This window comes from Caretta caretta, chromosome 10 (assembly GCF_965140235.1).
Source record: "Caretta caretta isolate rCarCar2 chromosome 10, rCarCar1.hap1, whole genome shotgun sequence".
In the NCBI taxonomy this organism is placed as follows: domain Eukaryota; kingdom Metazoa; phylum Chordata; order Testudines; family Cheloniidae; genus Caretta; species Caretta caretta.
Window position 1 is genome coordinate 85,830,957 of NC_134215.1, and position 14,264 is coordinate 85,845,220.

At 44.4% G+C, this 14,264-nt stretch overlaps 1 protein-coding gene across 2 annotated transcripts in view; it reads left to right on the forward strand.

Moving 5' to 3' along the window:
- Positions 1 to 14,264, forward strand: part of IQGAP1 (IQ motif containing GTPase activating protein 1) — a 184,360-nt gene that overhangs the window by 154,970 nt on the left and 15,126 nt on the right. For both annotated transcript variants that reach the window (XM_075133296.1, XM_048865968.2), the window contains exons 33-35: positions 11,216 to 11,303; positions 12,268 to 12,480; positions 13,549 to 13,715. In XM_075133296.1, coding sequence (XP_074989397.1) covers positions 11,216 to 11,303; positions 12,268 to 12,480; positions 13,549 to 13,715 — 468 coding nt within the window. The remainder of the gene's footprint in view (positions 1 to 11,215; positions 11,304 to 12,267; positions 12,481 to 13,548; positions 13,716 to 14,264) is intronic.

The following is a 14,264-nucleotide window of genomic DNA, read 5'->3' on the forward strand; positions in this document are numbered from 1 at the left end:
ACCCCCTTGGGACTGTCACCTGATGTGCTGAGATTACCCCTGAGCCTGTTTTCCCTGCCAGCTTGGGACTTCAGTATCCTGTCTTGTTGAGTCAGACATGCTAGCCTGCTACAAACACAGACCCAGGTCTGAACCACATCCCACACAAGCTGCAGATTTAACTGAAAACGGTTTAGAAAGTGCTCCTGTCTCTAGCACCCTGACACCCAGCTCCCAATGGGATCCAAACCCCAAATAACTCCGTTTTACTCTGTATAAAGCTTATACAGGGTAAACTTATAAATTGTCTGCCCTCTGTAACACTGATAGAGAGATATGTACAGCTGTTTGCTCCCCCAGGAATTAATTACTTACTCTGGGTTAATTTATACGCAAAAAGTGATTTTATTAAGAATAAAAAGTAGGATGTAAGTGGTTCCAAGTAATAACAGACAGAACCAAGTAAGTTACCAAGCAAAATAAAACAAAAACACACAAGTCTAAGCCTAATACAGTAAGAAACTGAATGCAGGTAAATCTCACCCTCAGGGATGTTCCAATAAGCTGCTTTCACAGACTAGACTCCTTCCCAGTCCTTGTTCCAGCTCAGGTGGTAGCTAGGGGATTTCTCATGACTGCAGCCCCTCTGTTCTGTTCCACCCCCTTTTATTACCTTCGGCACAAGGCGGGAATCTTTTGTCTCTTTGAGTGCCCACCCCTCCTTCTAAATGGAAAAGCACCAGGTTTAAGATGGATTCCAGTACCAGGTGACATGGTCACGTGTCCTATGAGACCCCAAGCTTTTATTCTTCCCAATTTGACTCACAGGAAGGCTTACAAGGAAACAGAGCAATCTACAGTCAGTTGTCCTAGTTGATGGGAGCCATCAAGATTCTAAACCACCATTAATGGCCCACACTTTGCATAACCACAATAGGACCTCAGAGTTATATTTTATATTCCTAGTTTCAGATACAAGAATGATACATTCATACAAATAGGATGAACACACTCAGTAGATTATACGCTTTGAAACGATACCTTACAAGAGACCTTTTACATGAAGCATATTCCAGTTACATTATATTCACACTCATTAGCATATTTTCATAAAATCCCCAACAGCGACCCCCACACACGGGGCTTGTGTTGTTTGATCTGCAGATTCTTCAAGAAGTAGACTCAGGTGGAATGGGACCTCTGCCTCAAGCAGCATCTGCTTGAACAGGCTATGCAGCCTGATCTGGTACTGAGGCTCTTCTTGGGTTGAAGATTGCCTTGGGCTTGGAGAGGTTGCAACCAATTCATCTAGTCACAAAGGTCAGCCACCAGGTTTGCCGTGACATTATCGGGAACAGTATCTACGCAAGATAATGTCACGGCAAACCTGGTGGCTGACCTCTGTGGCTTTGTCCTCACCCATAACTATTTCACATTTGGGGACAATATATACCTTTAAGTCAGCGGCACTGCTGTGGGTACCCGCATGGCCCCACAATATGCTAACATTTTTATCGCTGACTTAGAACAACGCTTTCTCAGCTCTCGTCCCCTAACACCCCTACTCTGCTTGCGCTACATTGATGACATCTTCGTCATCTGGACCCATGGAAAAGAAGCCTTTGAGGAATTCCACCATGATTTCAACAATTTCCATCCCACCATCAACCTTAGCCTAGACCAGTCCACACAAGCGGTCCATTTCCTGGACATTATTGTGCTAATAAGCGATGGTCACATAAATACCACCCTATACCGGAAACCTACTGACCGCTATACTTATCTACATGCCTCCAGCTTCCATCCAGGACACACCACACGATCCATTGTCGACAGCCAAGCCGTAAGGTACAACCGCATTTGCTCCAATCCCTCAGACAGAGACAAACATCTACAAGATCTCTATCAAGTATTCTTAAAACTACAATACCCACCTGCTGAAGTGAAAAAACAGATTGACAGAGCCAGAAGAGTACCCAGAAGTCACCTACTACAGGACAGGCCCAACAAAGAAAATAACAGAATGCCACTAGCTGTCACCTTCAGCCCCCAACTAAAACCTCTCCAGCGCATCATCAAAGATTTGCAACCTATCCTGAAAAATGATCCCTCACTCTCACAGATCTTGGGAGACAGACCAGTCCTCACTTACAGACAGCCCCCCAGCCTGAAGCAGATACTCACCAGCAACCACACACCACACCACAAAAACACAACAAAAACACTATCCTTGCAATAAAGCCCAATGCCATCTCTGTCCACATATTTATTCAAGTGACACCATCATAGGACCTAATCACATTAGCCACGCCATCAGGGGCTCGTTCACCTGCACATCTACCAGTGTGATATATGCCATCATGTGCTAGCAATGCCCCTCTGCCATGTACATAGGCCAAACCAGACAGTCTCTACACAAAAGAATAAATGGACACACATCTGACATCAGGAATCATAACGTTCAAAAACCAGTAGGAGAACACTTCAACCTCTGTGGCCACTCAGTAAAAGATTTAAGGGTGGCAATTTTGCAACAGAAAAGCTTCAAACACAGACTCCAATGAGAAACTGCTGAGCTTGAATTAATATGCAAACTAGATACCATTAACTTGGGTTTGAAGAGAGACTGGGAGTGGCTGGATCATTACACATATTGAATCTATTTTCTTAAATATCCTCACACCTTCTTGTCGACTGTCTAAATGGGCTATCTTGATTATCACTACAAAAGTTATTTTTTCTCCTGCTGATAATAACTCATCTTAACTAATTAGCCTCTCACAGTTTGTATGGTAACTTCCAACTTATCTCTGTGTGTGTGTGTGTGTGTGTGTGTATGTATATATATATCTATATCTTACTATATGTTCCATTCTGTGCATCCGATGAAGTGAGCTGTAGCTCACGAAAGCTTATGCTCTAATAAATTTGTTAGTCTCTAAGGTGCCACAAGTACTCCTGTTCTTTTAGTGGTTCACTGTGGCAAATTGCCAGTACGATTATGATGGGTCCCGCGCTTCCTCCTCTTGGGGGGTGGGTTCAGGGCGCAGTTTCCTGCCTCTGAACTAGGGTATTTACTGTCCCACTAGTAACCCAGAGAAGGGTAGTGGAGAGGGAGGGACCCAGGCCCGCCCTCTACTCCAGGTCCCAGCCCAGGGGCCCGAGGGATAGTGATAAACCACTTGAACTAGTGCTTCCTTCCTCTGGGCTACTTCCCTCTTCTGCTCTTCAGCTTGTGGGGCTTCCTACTCTCTCTCTCTCTCTCTCCCCCTCGGGTCTTGGTCTTCTAACCAGCCACGGCACTTCTCCGAACTCTCCTCTACTCCAACTCCTTCCCCTGGCTGATTGAAACGGGGTTTTTATCAGGTGACTAGCTTCAGGTGCTCTAATTGGCTTCAGATGCTTTTAATTAATGTATAGAAACCTTTCTTCCCTCTACAGGGAATAAGGCTTCTCCTCATCCTGGGGCTTACATAACTCTCCTTTATCACTCTCCTGTTGCCCTCTGGCCATGCTGTATCACATTCACATACTTGCTGACAATACCACCACAATGTACTGTGTGAACAAATGAGGAGAAGCACATTCCAGGTTACTCTGCCTAGAGGCAATCAACTTGCGGCAATTCTGCACTGAAGTCACTCTGGTGGCAGTCCTCTTGCAGAGGGTGCAAAATTGTCTCACGGACCAACTAAGTAGAGTTTTCTCCCTGAGCCACAAGCAGTCCCTGAATGTGAGTGTCCTCCGAGTCATCCCCACAATTGACCTGTTTGCGACGAGGGAAAACAAAGTGTCACCTATTCTGCTCCCCGGGGGCCTCACTCCGGGCTCCCTCTCCAATGCCTTCCACTGCAGCTGGCAGTCGGCTCTTCTATGTGCCTTTCCCCCCTACGCCAGGCATTCCTCAGGTCATCCTCAAGCTCAAGGTGGATCAGGTCAAGCTCATCCTCATTGCTCCAGCGAGGCTGAGACAGTGCTGGTTCCCAGACTTCCTTGCTCTGTCATTCCAGTCTCCCATACCGCTTCCTCTCCATCCCAACCTGCTCACTCAGAACCATGGCCACACACCCTCCATCCTGCGATTAGTTCCCTGCACCTTAGGGAATGGCTGCTACATGGCAAAATAAAGAGGAAGAGCAGTGCTCAGCAGCTGTCCAACCAGGCCTACTCAGCAGCACTGGGATGGCCTACTTAACGAAGTGGAAGAGGTTCTCAGGGTGATCTTTGGTGTGCAGGACCCAACCAACAGGGGCTTCCATCCAGGAAGTCTTGGAGTACGTGCTACATCTTCAGAAATGGAGCATTGCGCTCAGTTTCCTAAGAGTGCGTTTGGCAGCAATATCAGCATTTCATCCCCCTATTCAAGGGAAATCAGTTTTTTCCAATGCCATGGCGACGAGATTTCTGAAAGGACTTCTCCACTTACATCCTCTGGTTTGCAAGTTGGGCCCCCCTTTTAAGCCCCTTGCTTCCTGTCCGCTGCCCCTCCTCTCCTGTCTCAGAAAACCCCATTCCTGATAGCCATCACATCTGCAAGAGGGATGCAAGAGTTGCAGGCCCTGATGGCTGAGCCACCTTACACTCATAGATTCATAGATATTTAGGTCAGAAGGGACCGTTATGATCATCTAGTCTGACCTCCTGCACAATTCAGGCCACAGAATTTCACCCACCACTCCTGCAAAAAACCTCACACCTAAATCTGTGCTATTGAAGTCCTCAAATTGTAGTTTAATGACTTCAAGGAGCAGAGAATCCTCCTGCAAGTGACCCGTGCCCCATACTACAGAGGAAGGCGAAAAACCTCCAGGGCCTCTTCCAATCTGCCCTGGAGGAAAATTCCTTCCCGACCCCAAATATGGCGATCAGCTAAACCCTGAGCATATGCGCAAGATTCATCAGCCAGATACTACAGAATGCTCCAAGGACAAAGTAATACAACCACACCCAAAGTTTTTATCCAGGTGGTCTCTGTTTCATCTATCAGGAGGTAGCCATGTTAATCTGTATCCACAAAAACAACAAGGAGTCCGGTGACACCTTAAAGACTAACAGATTTATTTGAGCATAAGCTTTATTTGAGCATAAGCTTTTGCAGAGCCAAGAAGTGAGGTTTTTACCCACGAAAGCTTATGCTCAAATAAATCTGTTAGTCTTTAAGGTGCCATCGGACTCCTTGTTGTTCCAGTTTCATCTTAATCAGGCAGTGTATTTACCTGTGTTTTGTCCCTAAGCTGCATTCCTCTCCGGAGGAACAGTACCTCCACCATTTGGATGTCAGGTGAGGTCTAGCCTTTTATCTGTACAGGACTAGACTAGTCCTGCGTCACCTCACCTGTTGGTGTCACATGCAGACCGCATGAATGGGCATGCAGTCTTGGCACAGACTATGTCCAGATGGCTAACATCCTGTATCAAGACTGCATATGAAATAGCTTCAGTTGTACCTACTCAGCAGACATGGGCTCACTCCATGAGGGCACAAGAGACATCGATAGCATTCCTCAGTGACGTTTCCATACTGGACATTTGCAAGGTGGCCATGTGGTCATCCATACATACTGTAAAACCCTATGTACCCATTGTGCCCTCTGCCAGTTGGCCCAGAGCGGTCACTGGGTCACACATACTATCCCTGAAGCCCTAAGGCCTTCCATGTAGCTCCTTGCGCTTGCTGCAGTCTCTGCATACTATACTCTAGTTCAGTTGCAGTCAGCCTTCTCACACCCCGTGGTGGTGAGATTTCTCAAGGGACTTGAGCATGCATGCCCCCGGTTAGAGACCCGTCTCCTACTTGTGACCTCACCATCATTCTTTTACAGCTTACGGAACCCCCATTTGAACCTCCTTCAGAATGCTCCTTATATCATCTCACTATCAAGACAGCCTTTTTAGTAGCCACTATATCGTCCCAGAGAGTCAGCATGATCCAAGCTTTCATGGGTAGACTGCTGTATACACCTTTCCATAGAGAGAAAGTGGTAATGAAACCACATCCTAAATTCATTCCAAGGGTAGTGTTGGAATTCCATTTGTACCAGTCAGTCTCCCAAAACCACATTCCTTTTTGGGAGAAGAGAAATTCCATTCTCTAGATGTTTCCATGTTCAATGGGGCAAACCTTTTAGACCCTCTCTCCCCGCCTCTTTGTAGCCATGCTGGTTAGCTCTATAGGTGAGGCAATTTCTTCTCAGTGATCGCAAAGTGGATTTCTCAGTGTGCCTCCAACTGTTACCAATTAGTGACAAGTCCTATCCTATAAATTTCAGGGCACACGCCACCAGAGCTCAGGCAACATCTTTGGCCTGCTTGAGAAACCTACCGATTTCTGAGATATGTAAGGCAGCCACTTGGAGTAAGCCAGTGACCTTTCATAAACCATTATGCACTTGATGTAGCAGCCAGAGCAAAAGCTAGTTTCACAGTAGCTGTGGTCCAGTCATTTTGTGGCTGATATGGCTGTGACTCCCTCCCACCTCTGTGCATGTCATTCAGTTAGAGTGGGATTCACTCTGACACATTCAAAAAATAAAATAGTTACCTACCCTACAGTAACTAGTTCTTTGAGTTGTTGTGGTCAGTGTGGCTCCCACAACCCATCCTCCAACCCTGCTGTTGGAGTCATCAACTACCATGGGCTTTGGAATGCCAGAGAACGAAGCAAGGGGCTGTGCCAGGCCACCTGGTCTTTATTTCCTTGTATGGGAGCGCTGGGAGGTATAGGACACAGGCACAGCCCTGCCAAGCACTGTTATCTGAAAAATAAAATCTGTTTTTGTGTGAGTGGAATGGACAAGAGCAACACATCTCGAAGAACAACAGTTACGAAAGAGAGATAATTTTTTAAGACCTGTTGGAAACAGATGTGCCTTTACATCATTTTTATTATTTAAAATTAATCTTCTGGCTAATTTTTTGCAATATTACCACTTGGTACATCTTTTTCCTTATTATGCCCTAATTTTAAGGCATCAAGTTATTCTTTGATCACTTGCTTATATCAACATTTCTTAGCTCCAAGGCCTAAAATAGCTAAGCTAAAATCTTGCAGGCCTCAACCTACAGGCCTTGCATTTCAACCCTACTTACTTAGATACCTAATACCTGATTATTCCCTCTTCATTCTGATCCGTCTTATACTTCTGTAATCCTGCAATTTAACTCTATTTAGCATACAATGCTTTTATATAACATAACATTAGTTAAGTATAACATCACACAATAAATGAACAATAAACTAAAATCATTGGCTACAATACTGACTACAACATCTTGAAGGACTAGTTGCTGTAGGAAAAGTAGCCGTATTTTTCTGCAGAATTCGGCAGCAGAGGGCCACAGAAAGCAGGAGGTTGTGTTGAAGATTTTGGGTCCAGAACACCACAGAGTACACATTCTTCTTTGTCCCCTGATTTGGATTCCAGAATACTACAGGCCCAATTCTTCACTGCTTTGACCAATATATTGTCATTTACACCTATGCAAAATAGATGCAAAACACAACACAACCATTCTGAAGGCATGTTTAGTCTACAGAAGATTGAGGGGGAGGATTTGATAACCATCTTCAAATATGTAAAAGGTTGTTATAAAGAGGACTGTGGTAATTGTTCTCCATGTACACTAGAAGTACACAAGAAGTAATCAGCTTAGTTTTCTGCAAGGGCGATTTAGGTTAGATATGAGGAAAAATGTTCTATAAGAGTAGTTAAATATTAACTACTACTATGCTCAGATAAATTGGTTAGTCTCTAAGGTGCTGCAAGTACTCCTTTTCTTTTTGCGAATACAGACTAACATGGTTGTTACTCTGAAATATTAAACAGGTTACCTAGAGAGGTTGTGGAATCCCTATCACTAGAAGTTTTTAAGAACAAGTTAGACAAACACCAGTCAAGGATGTGCTTGGTATGTTTGGTTCAGCCTTAGCATGAGGGATGGATTAAAAGACTGCTTGAGGTCCCTTCCGTCCTTACACTTCTATGGTATCATGGCATCCTTTTTACAGGTGTAAAAGATTTCACAGGTGCAAGGCAGTAAAGAATCAGGTACTATGTGCCTGGCATGTGGCTCTGGCCACTATTAGAAGACAGGATACTGTGCTAGATGGACCATTGGTCTGACCAGTATGGCCATTCTTATGACATTAAGACATATGACATTAGGAATGCAGCTTCCAGGCACACCAGTTTCTTCTCCACGAGAGAGCATTCAGGAAGCTTTGTGTGTCCGAGTCTACCCCTGTAGACCTTCCTTAGCACCTCTTCTTATACTTTAACTCTATATATAGATAGTAGACTTATGGGGATTAGTTATTTCTGAGGGATTTGGGGGGTATTTGTGCATCTTGTGGTGCTCTATCAAAAGGCAATTATGCTATGGCAGTTCTGCATCGACAAGATCATAATTCCAATAGCCAATCACTTGCCTGGAGTCCAGAATCATCTCATGGACCATCTCAGCAAGAATTTTTCTCAGAGTTACGAGTGGTCTCTGAAGCCCAGTGTTCTTGCAAGTCATTTTCGCGACTTGGAGCATCCCAGTGATTGACCTGTTCACTACAAGGGACAATAGGAAATGCCATCTGTTCTGCAGGCTCCCTGACCGACACCTTCCATCTCAGGTGCCACTCAGCTTTTCTATATACTTTTCCCCCAATTCCAATCATTCCGCAGGTTATCCTCAAGCTAAAAGCAGATTGGGCCAACCTCATCATCATCGGCATGGGCGATGCAGTGTTTGTTTACCAACCTTCTGGTGTTGTCAGTTCAACATCCTATATCCCTTCCTCTTGATCCCAGCCACCTCACACAGAATCATGGTCGCACTTTGCATCCTGTGCTCAGTTCCCTTCATCTTACTGCATGGCTGCTCTGTGGTTGAATGAGGAGGGAGAGTAATGTTTGGAGGCTGTTCAACAGGTCCTACTCAGTAGTAGAAAATTCTATATCAGAATGTCCTATTTAGCAAAGTGTAAGCAGTTTTCTATATGGGCATTGGCCCATGGATTTTAGCCAATGCTGGCTTGTATCCAGGACATCTTGGAGTACTTGCTGCATCTTCAGTCATTGGGTCTTATGCTTAGTTCGTTGAAGGTGCATCTGGCAGCAGTCTCAGCTTTCAATCACCCATTCGTGAAAGATTGGTATTTTCCAATGCCATGGTAGCAAGATTCTTTAAAGGAATTCTTCATCTCAGTCCGCCCATGCAAGAAACGGTTCCTTTGTGGGACCTTAACGTGGTCTTAGCAGCTCTGATGGGACCTCTGTTAGAGCCTCGGGCATCTTGTCCCTTTCCTCTCTTGTCAAAAAACTGCATTCCCAGTGGCGATAACATCTGCAAGCAGAGTGCGAGTTGCAGGCTCTCATGGCAGAACCTCCTTATACATGATTCTCCAAAGACAAAGTGATGATGTGGCTGCACTCAAAATTTTTGTCTAAGGTGGTTTTTTTCCCTAAGCTGCTTTCATCCCTGGAGGCACAGCGCCCTCACTCATTAGATGTCAAATGATGTCTAGCCTTCTGCCTGGACAGGACTAAAACTTTCTGTGCTTCACTCCTGCTCCTGGCAGTTTCCCAGTCTCAGTGAGCTCTGCTCCCTTCTTGGAGCCCAGGACCCACCACAGGAGGTAGCTGCACTCCAGTGTGGCTTTCCCTCCCCTGCAGCCTGTCTCCATCCCTCTCAACTGTCCATTAGCAGCCCTTTATAGGTCCAAATGCAGCCCAACCCTCTTTAATTGGCTGGATTGGACTCACTACTCTGGTCCAGGGAAGCTGGGCTTAGTCTATCGAGAGGGACCAGCTACTCTGTGACAGGTGGTAATAAAGTCTGACAGTTAGCTGAGATGTGTATTGGTTGAAAAAATATTACAGAAAATTCCCACATTCGTCACACAGGTGCATTGGAGAACACATGCACCCTGTGACCAGTGTACTGTTACATCATCCCACTCATTTCTTCCACTTCTCCAAGGCTCGTTGTTGAGCTTGCTTTCCAAATTTTAGCCTAACTGGTGCATGTATCTTCCTCCAGCCCAGAGCTGTGCCCCAGTCCTTTGGCATACGTCTCTCCATTTCAGGGTGGCACAGACCACCCCACAGTACCCAAAGCACCCATCTCCTGTAGGAGTTCCATCTTCATGCTTTCCTATCCAGAGTGCTTTCCAGGTGTGAGTGGCCCTCTTCACAAGGTTCCTTGGCCGGCCTTTTACATACTGCAGGACCAAGGGATATATCTCTTTTCAGGATAAATTCTGCTTAGGGGACATTCTTTGCTTTTTGGATGCTTGATTTGTTTGTTTCAGGGTGGTTTTTTGGAGAATGGATGTGGCATTTGAGTAGATGGAGGTGTCTGGGTATACCCCATGGGGAAAAGAGCAGTGGGATGCCATATGTAATCCGATGTTTTAACATAGCCAAAGTCCTCATTCCAGCAGGCTTAAGGACTCACTTATTGAGGGCTACTGCTGTCTCTGTGGCCTATTTTAAGCCATATCCTCTTGCTGAGATTTGTAGAGCAGTCACTTGGAGTTCAGTCCACATATTCACCAAATACTGGCATCCCACTCTGATGCTGGGTGTGTCGTGCTACTGTCTTTATTTAATTGAAAGTTCCTCAGCCCACCTTCCATGTGGACTGGACAGCTCATGAATCTCCCAAGAGTGGGAATGCACAGAGGCCCTTGAGAAAGAAAAGTTACCTAACAGTAACTCTGGCTGTTTGAGAGTTGTCTCTTTACTTTGCAACTGCTCACCTACCTTCCTCTCTGCCTCAGAGTTCTCTACACAGCTTGGACTCTGCTGTCCAGGTGAAGGACCTGAGGATGTTGTGGGGCTTCACTCCCTTTATATATAGTGTGACGTGCTGACAGTTCAGCATTATGGGGTTCAGGTGGGGAGGTGCTCATGCAGTCCCAACAATGCACCTTTCAAGATGGCTCTGCAAGCTCAAGGTGCGGGGCCATCATCCCCAGAGTGGGAATGCACAGAGGCAACTCTCAAACAGCCATAGTTACTAGTAAGTAACTTGTCTTTCTTTGCATTTGGAGAAGTGAGGCATGAGTATTGACAATATAAGGACTGTTGACTGGTTTACAAATGGCCTGATGTGGATCTGGTATGAATATGACTGGCCTAATATAAATCAGTGACAGCTTTGTTGTCTTTTCAGAGCAGGAATAGGATTTTGTTTTGTTTTAATGTTGTTTTGTTTCCTACTTGCCTTGGTTTCTTTTCAGTACAAAGCGCTTAATTGTAGATGTAATCCGCTTCCAGCCGGGGGAGACACTGACTGAAATCCTGGAAACTCCAGCCACCCATGAGCAGGTATGGAAAAGTAGTTTGGCTCCACTCCTTAGGATACTGGATTCTTTTAAATCTAGATGTATTTGGGTACAGGTACATATGAAAGCCTAAATTCTGGGATTGTAATATATGTGGCAATTTAGGTGTGGCATATCAATGTTTCAGACATGTGTATGTAAAATAGTGATGGGGATATATGGTGTATTTAATTTTTATTCTTGCGATGACTGGATTGTTGGAAGCCATATATATAGGGGGATGATGTAAGAAGCAGATTTCAGATAGGCCAGTGCTGGTACTAGGGTGTGAATGAGTCTACTAGGTATTGTTTAGTTCAACAACTAATTACTGTATTCAGTGCAGGAATCACTGAGTAAAATTTTGTGGCTTGTGTTATGTTGGAGATTAGACTATGTGATCATGGTTTTCCCTTATAGCTAAGAATATGATTCTGTCACAGAGGTCACGGATTCCATGACTTTCCAGGACCTCTGTGATGACTTCTGGGACAGGGCTGGAGCAGCTTTTCAGCCCCAGGGCTGTCAGAATAGCTGACTTGCGGCCAGTCCCAGGGCTGCAGAGCAGCAGTCACTGAAACAGCTGACCAGTGGTCAGCCCTGGGGCCAGGGCCGCTGAAACAGCTGATCGGCAGCCAGCCTCAGGGCCGCAGAGCCCCGGGGCTGTCAGAACAGCAGCTGCTGGAACAGTGGCTGGGATTGAATCAGTCCCCCTGGGGCAGGAGCAGCAGCGGTCAGCTCCTGCTGCTGGAGCAGGTGCAAGCCCTGGCAATGCTCTCTTTGTCCCCGTCCTTCCCTCCCAGGGTATTTTTAGTAAAAGTTAGGAACAGGTTATGGTCTTCCGTGAGTTTTTGTTTACTGCCCATGCCCTGACCCTGACTTTTACTAAAAATACCCCTGACAGAATCTTAACCTTACATATAGCCTTAAAATCTATCCACCCAACTTGTAATTCTCTTCTCTCCTAGGAAGCAGAGCATCAGAGAGCTATGCAGAGACGGGCCATTCGTGATGCCAAAACCCCTGACAAGATGAAAAAATCTAAATCTGTAAAGGAGGATAGCAACTTGAATCTTCAAGAAAAGAAGGAGAAAATCAAGACAGGCTTGAAGAAGTTGACAGAACTGGGAACCGTAAACCCAAAGAATAGATACCAGGAGCTAATCAATGATATTGCCAAGGTATTCTGACAGGAAGTCTCTGGTGGTTCGTTGGGTGTTTCAAATTATGGCCTCGTCATTTGTCACTCTTATTGAAGTTCCAATAGTGCATATGGCAGGAATTTTCCAAGGTATTAAAGTAGTAGTGAAAGCTGCCTCTCAGAGAGATGGGTAACACATGCTCTGCTAATCTCCAGCCCTTCATATACATGCAGGAATTCACTTTTCTCATAAACACTTTGTTGATGATGGGACCTCATTGACTGTGAGGAAGAGTGAATTTATTTTTTGGGGGGGGGAAATTCCTGAGAATCATTCAGTAAGTGTAATATTAATTTTCCTCTTTTTAACTTCAGACCCTAATGCATGGACTTGCCCTCTTTGTTCCCTCCATTTTAAAGTTAAATTCAGTTATTCTAAAATTATTTCTTTTTAAATTGACATATTCTAAAATAATTTCTTTACAAAGATTACTCTTGTAAAGAAACCTTATTTTACATGTAAGTACAAAATAAACGTTCCTAATACTCTTGCAAAGGCATCCTCAGTAAACAATCCTCAGTAGAGGAGAAAGGGAGAAATAAAAAAAACATAGCTGCTGTCACATGTTTCATCCATTCTTACATTGATGACCGTTATCTAACGTCAAGTATTTACCAAAATTAATGCATCAGAGCGGTATACAAATACATAAATAAAATAAGTTGTTTCCTTCAGAGATCAGGTAAGAATAAAACCTTAAGTGATGCCTAATTATCCAAAATAATAATGGAAGCTAATTTGGAAACTAGACATTTTCATTTGTTCATAATAATCAAAATAACATTTATTTCTAAAAATAAAAGCTTAGTAAGGGAAGAAATGAAAAATTGTGCAGGACATTTCAGGAAAAATGTCAGGACATTTGATTTCTGTCTATAAGTATAAATTTGGTTAGAAAGTCTGTGAAAGGGCTAATTTAATGTCTGTATTAAACTTGGAAATGTGTGTTCCAAATGGACTCTCTTAATATTGTACACTGGCTTGATAAAGGGAGCACCCAGCAATGACTCAGTGGTAAAGCTTCACACATCTGCCATCCTTATCTAGGACATCCGGAACCAGCGCAGATACCGTCAGAGGAGAAAGGCAGAGTTGGTGAAGCTGCAGCAGACTTACAGTGCGCTGAACTCCAAAGCCACCTTTTATGAGGAACAGGTGGATTATTATAAAAGCTATATCAAAACCTGCTTGGATAACTTGGCCAGCAAGGGCAAGTGAGTACCTCAGAGCAGCGCTGGGTTTTTGGGAAAGGAATGCATAGACTACAGCTGAGAAGAGTGATGGTAGGAAGGTCTGGGATGGAGGAGAGTAGCTGGGTCATGTAAGAGGGCAAAAGGTATAGAAGGGAGGGAGGGAAATGGCTAGGGTGACAGCAGGTAGACTGAGGAGATGGAGGAAGATGGTTGGGTCTTAAAAGGAGGACTTGGAAGAATGTAACTTTTGTGATGCACGGTGGGTGGGGATCCCCAGGAATGTAAAGTACAGGAACACATGACAAAGTGGGTTGTTCTCTCTACTTCAAACATTTATACCAGATTCATAGATTCCAAGGCCAGAAGGAACCATTATGTAATTTGACCTTCTGTGTAGTCCAGGCTGTAGAATATCCCCAAAATAATTCCTAGAGCAGATCTTTTTTTTAAAAAAAAATCAATCTTGATTTAAAAATTGTCAGTGATGACGAATCCACCACCTGAAAATTCCAATGGTTAATTACTCTCACCGTTAAAAGTTTACAACTTATTTCCATTCTGAATTTGTCT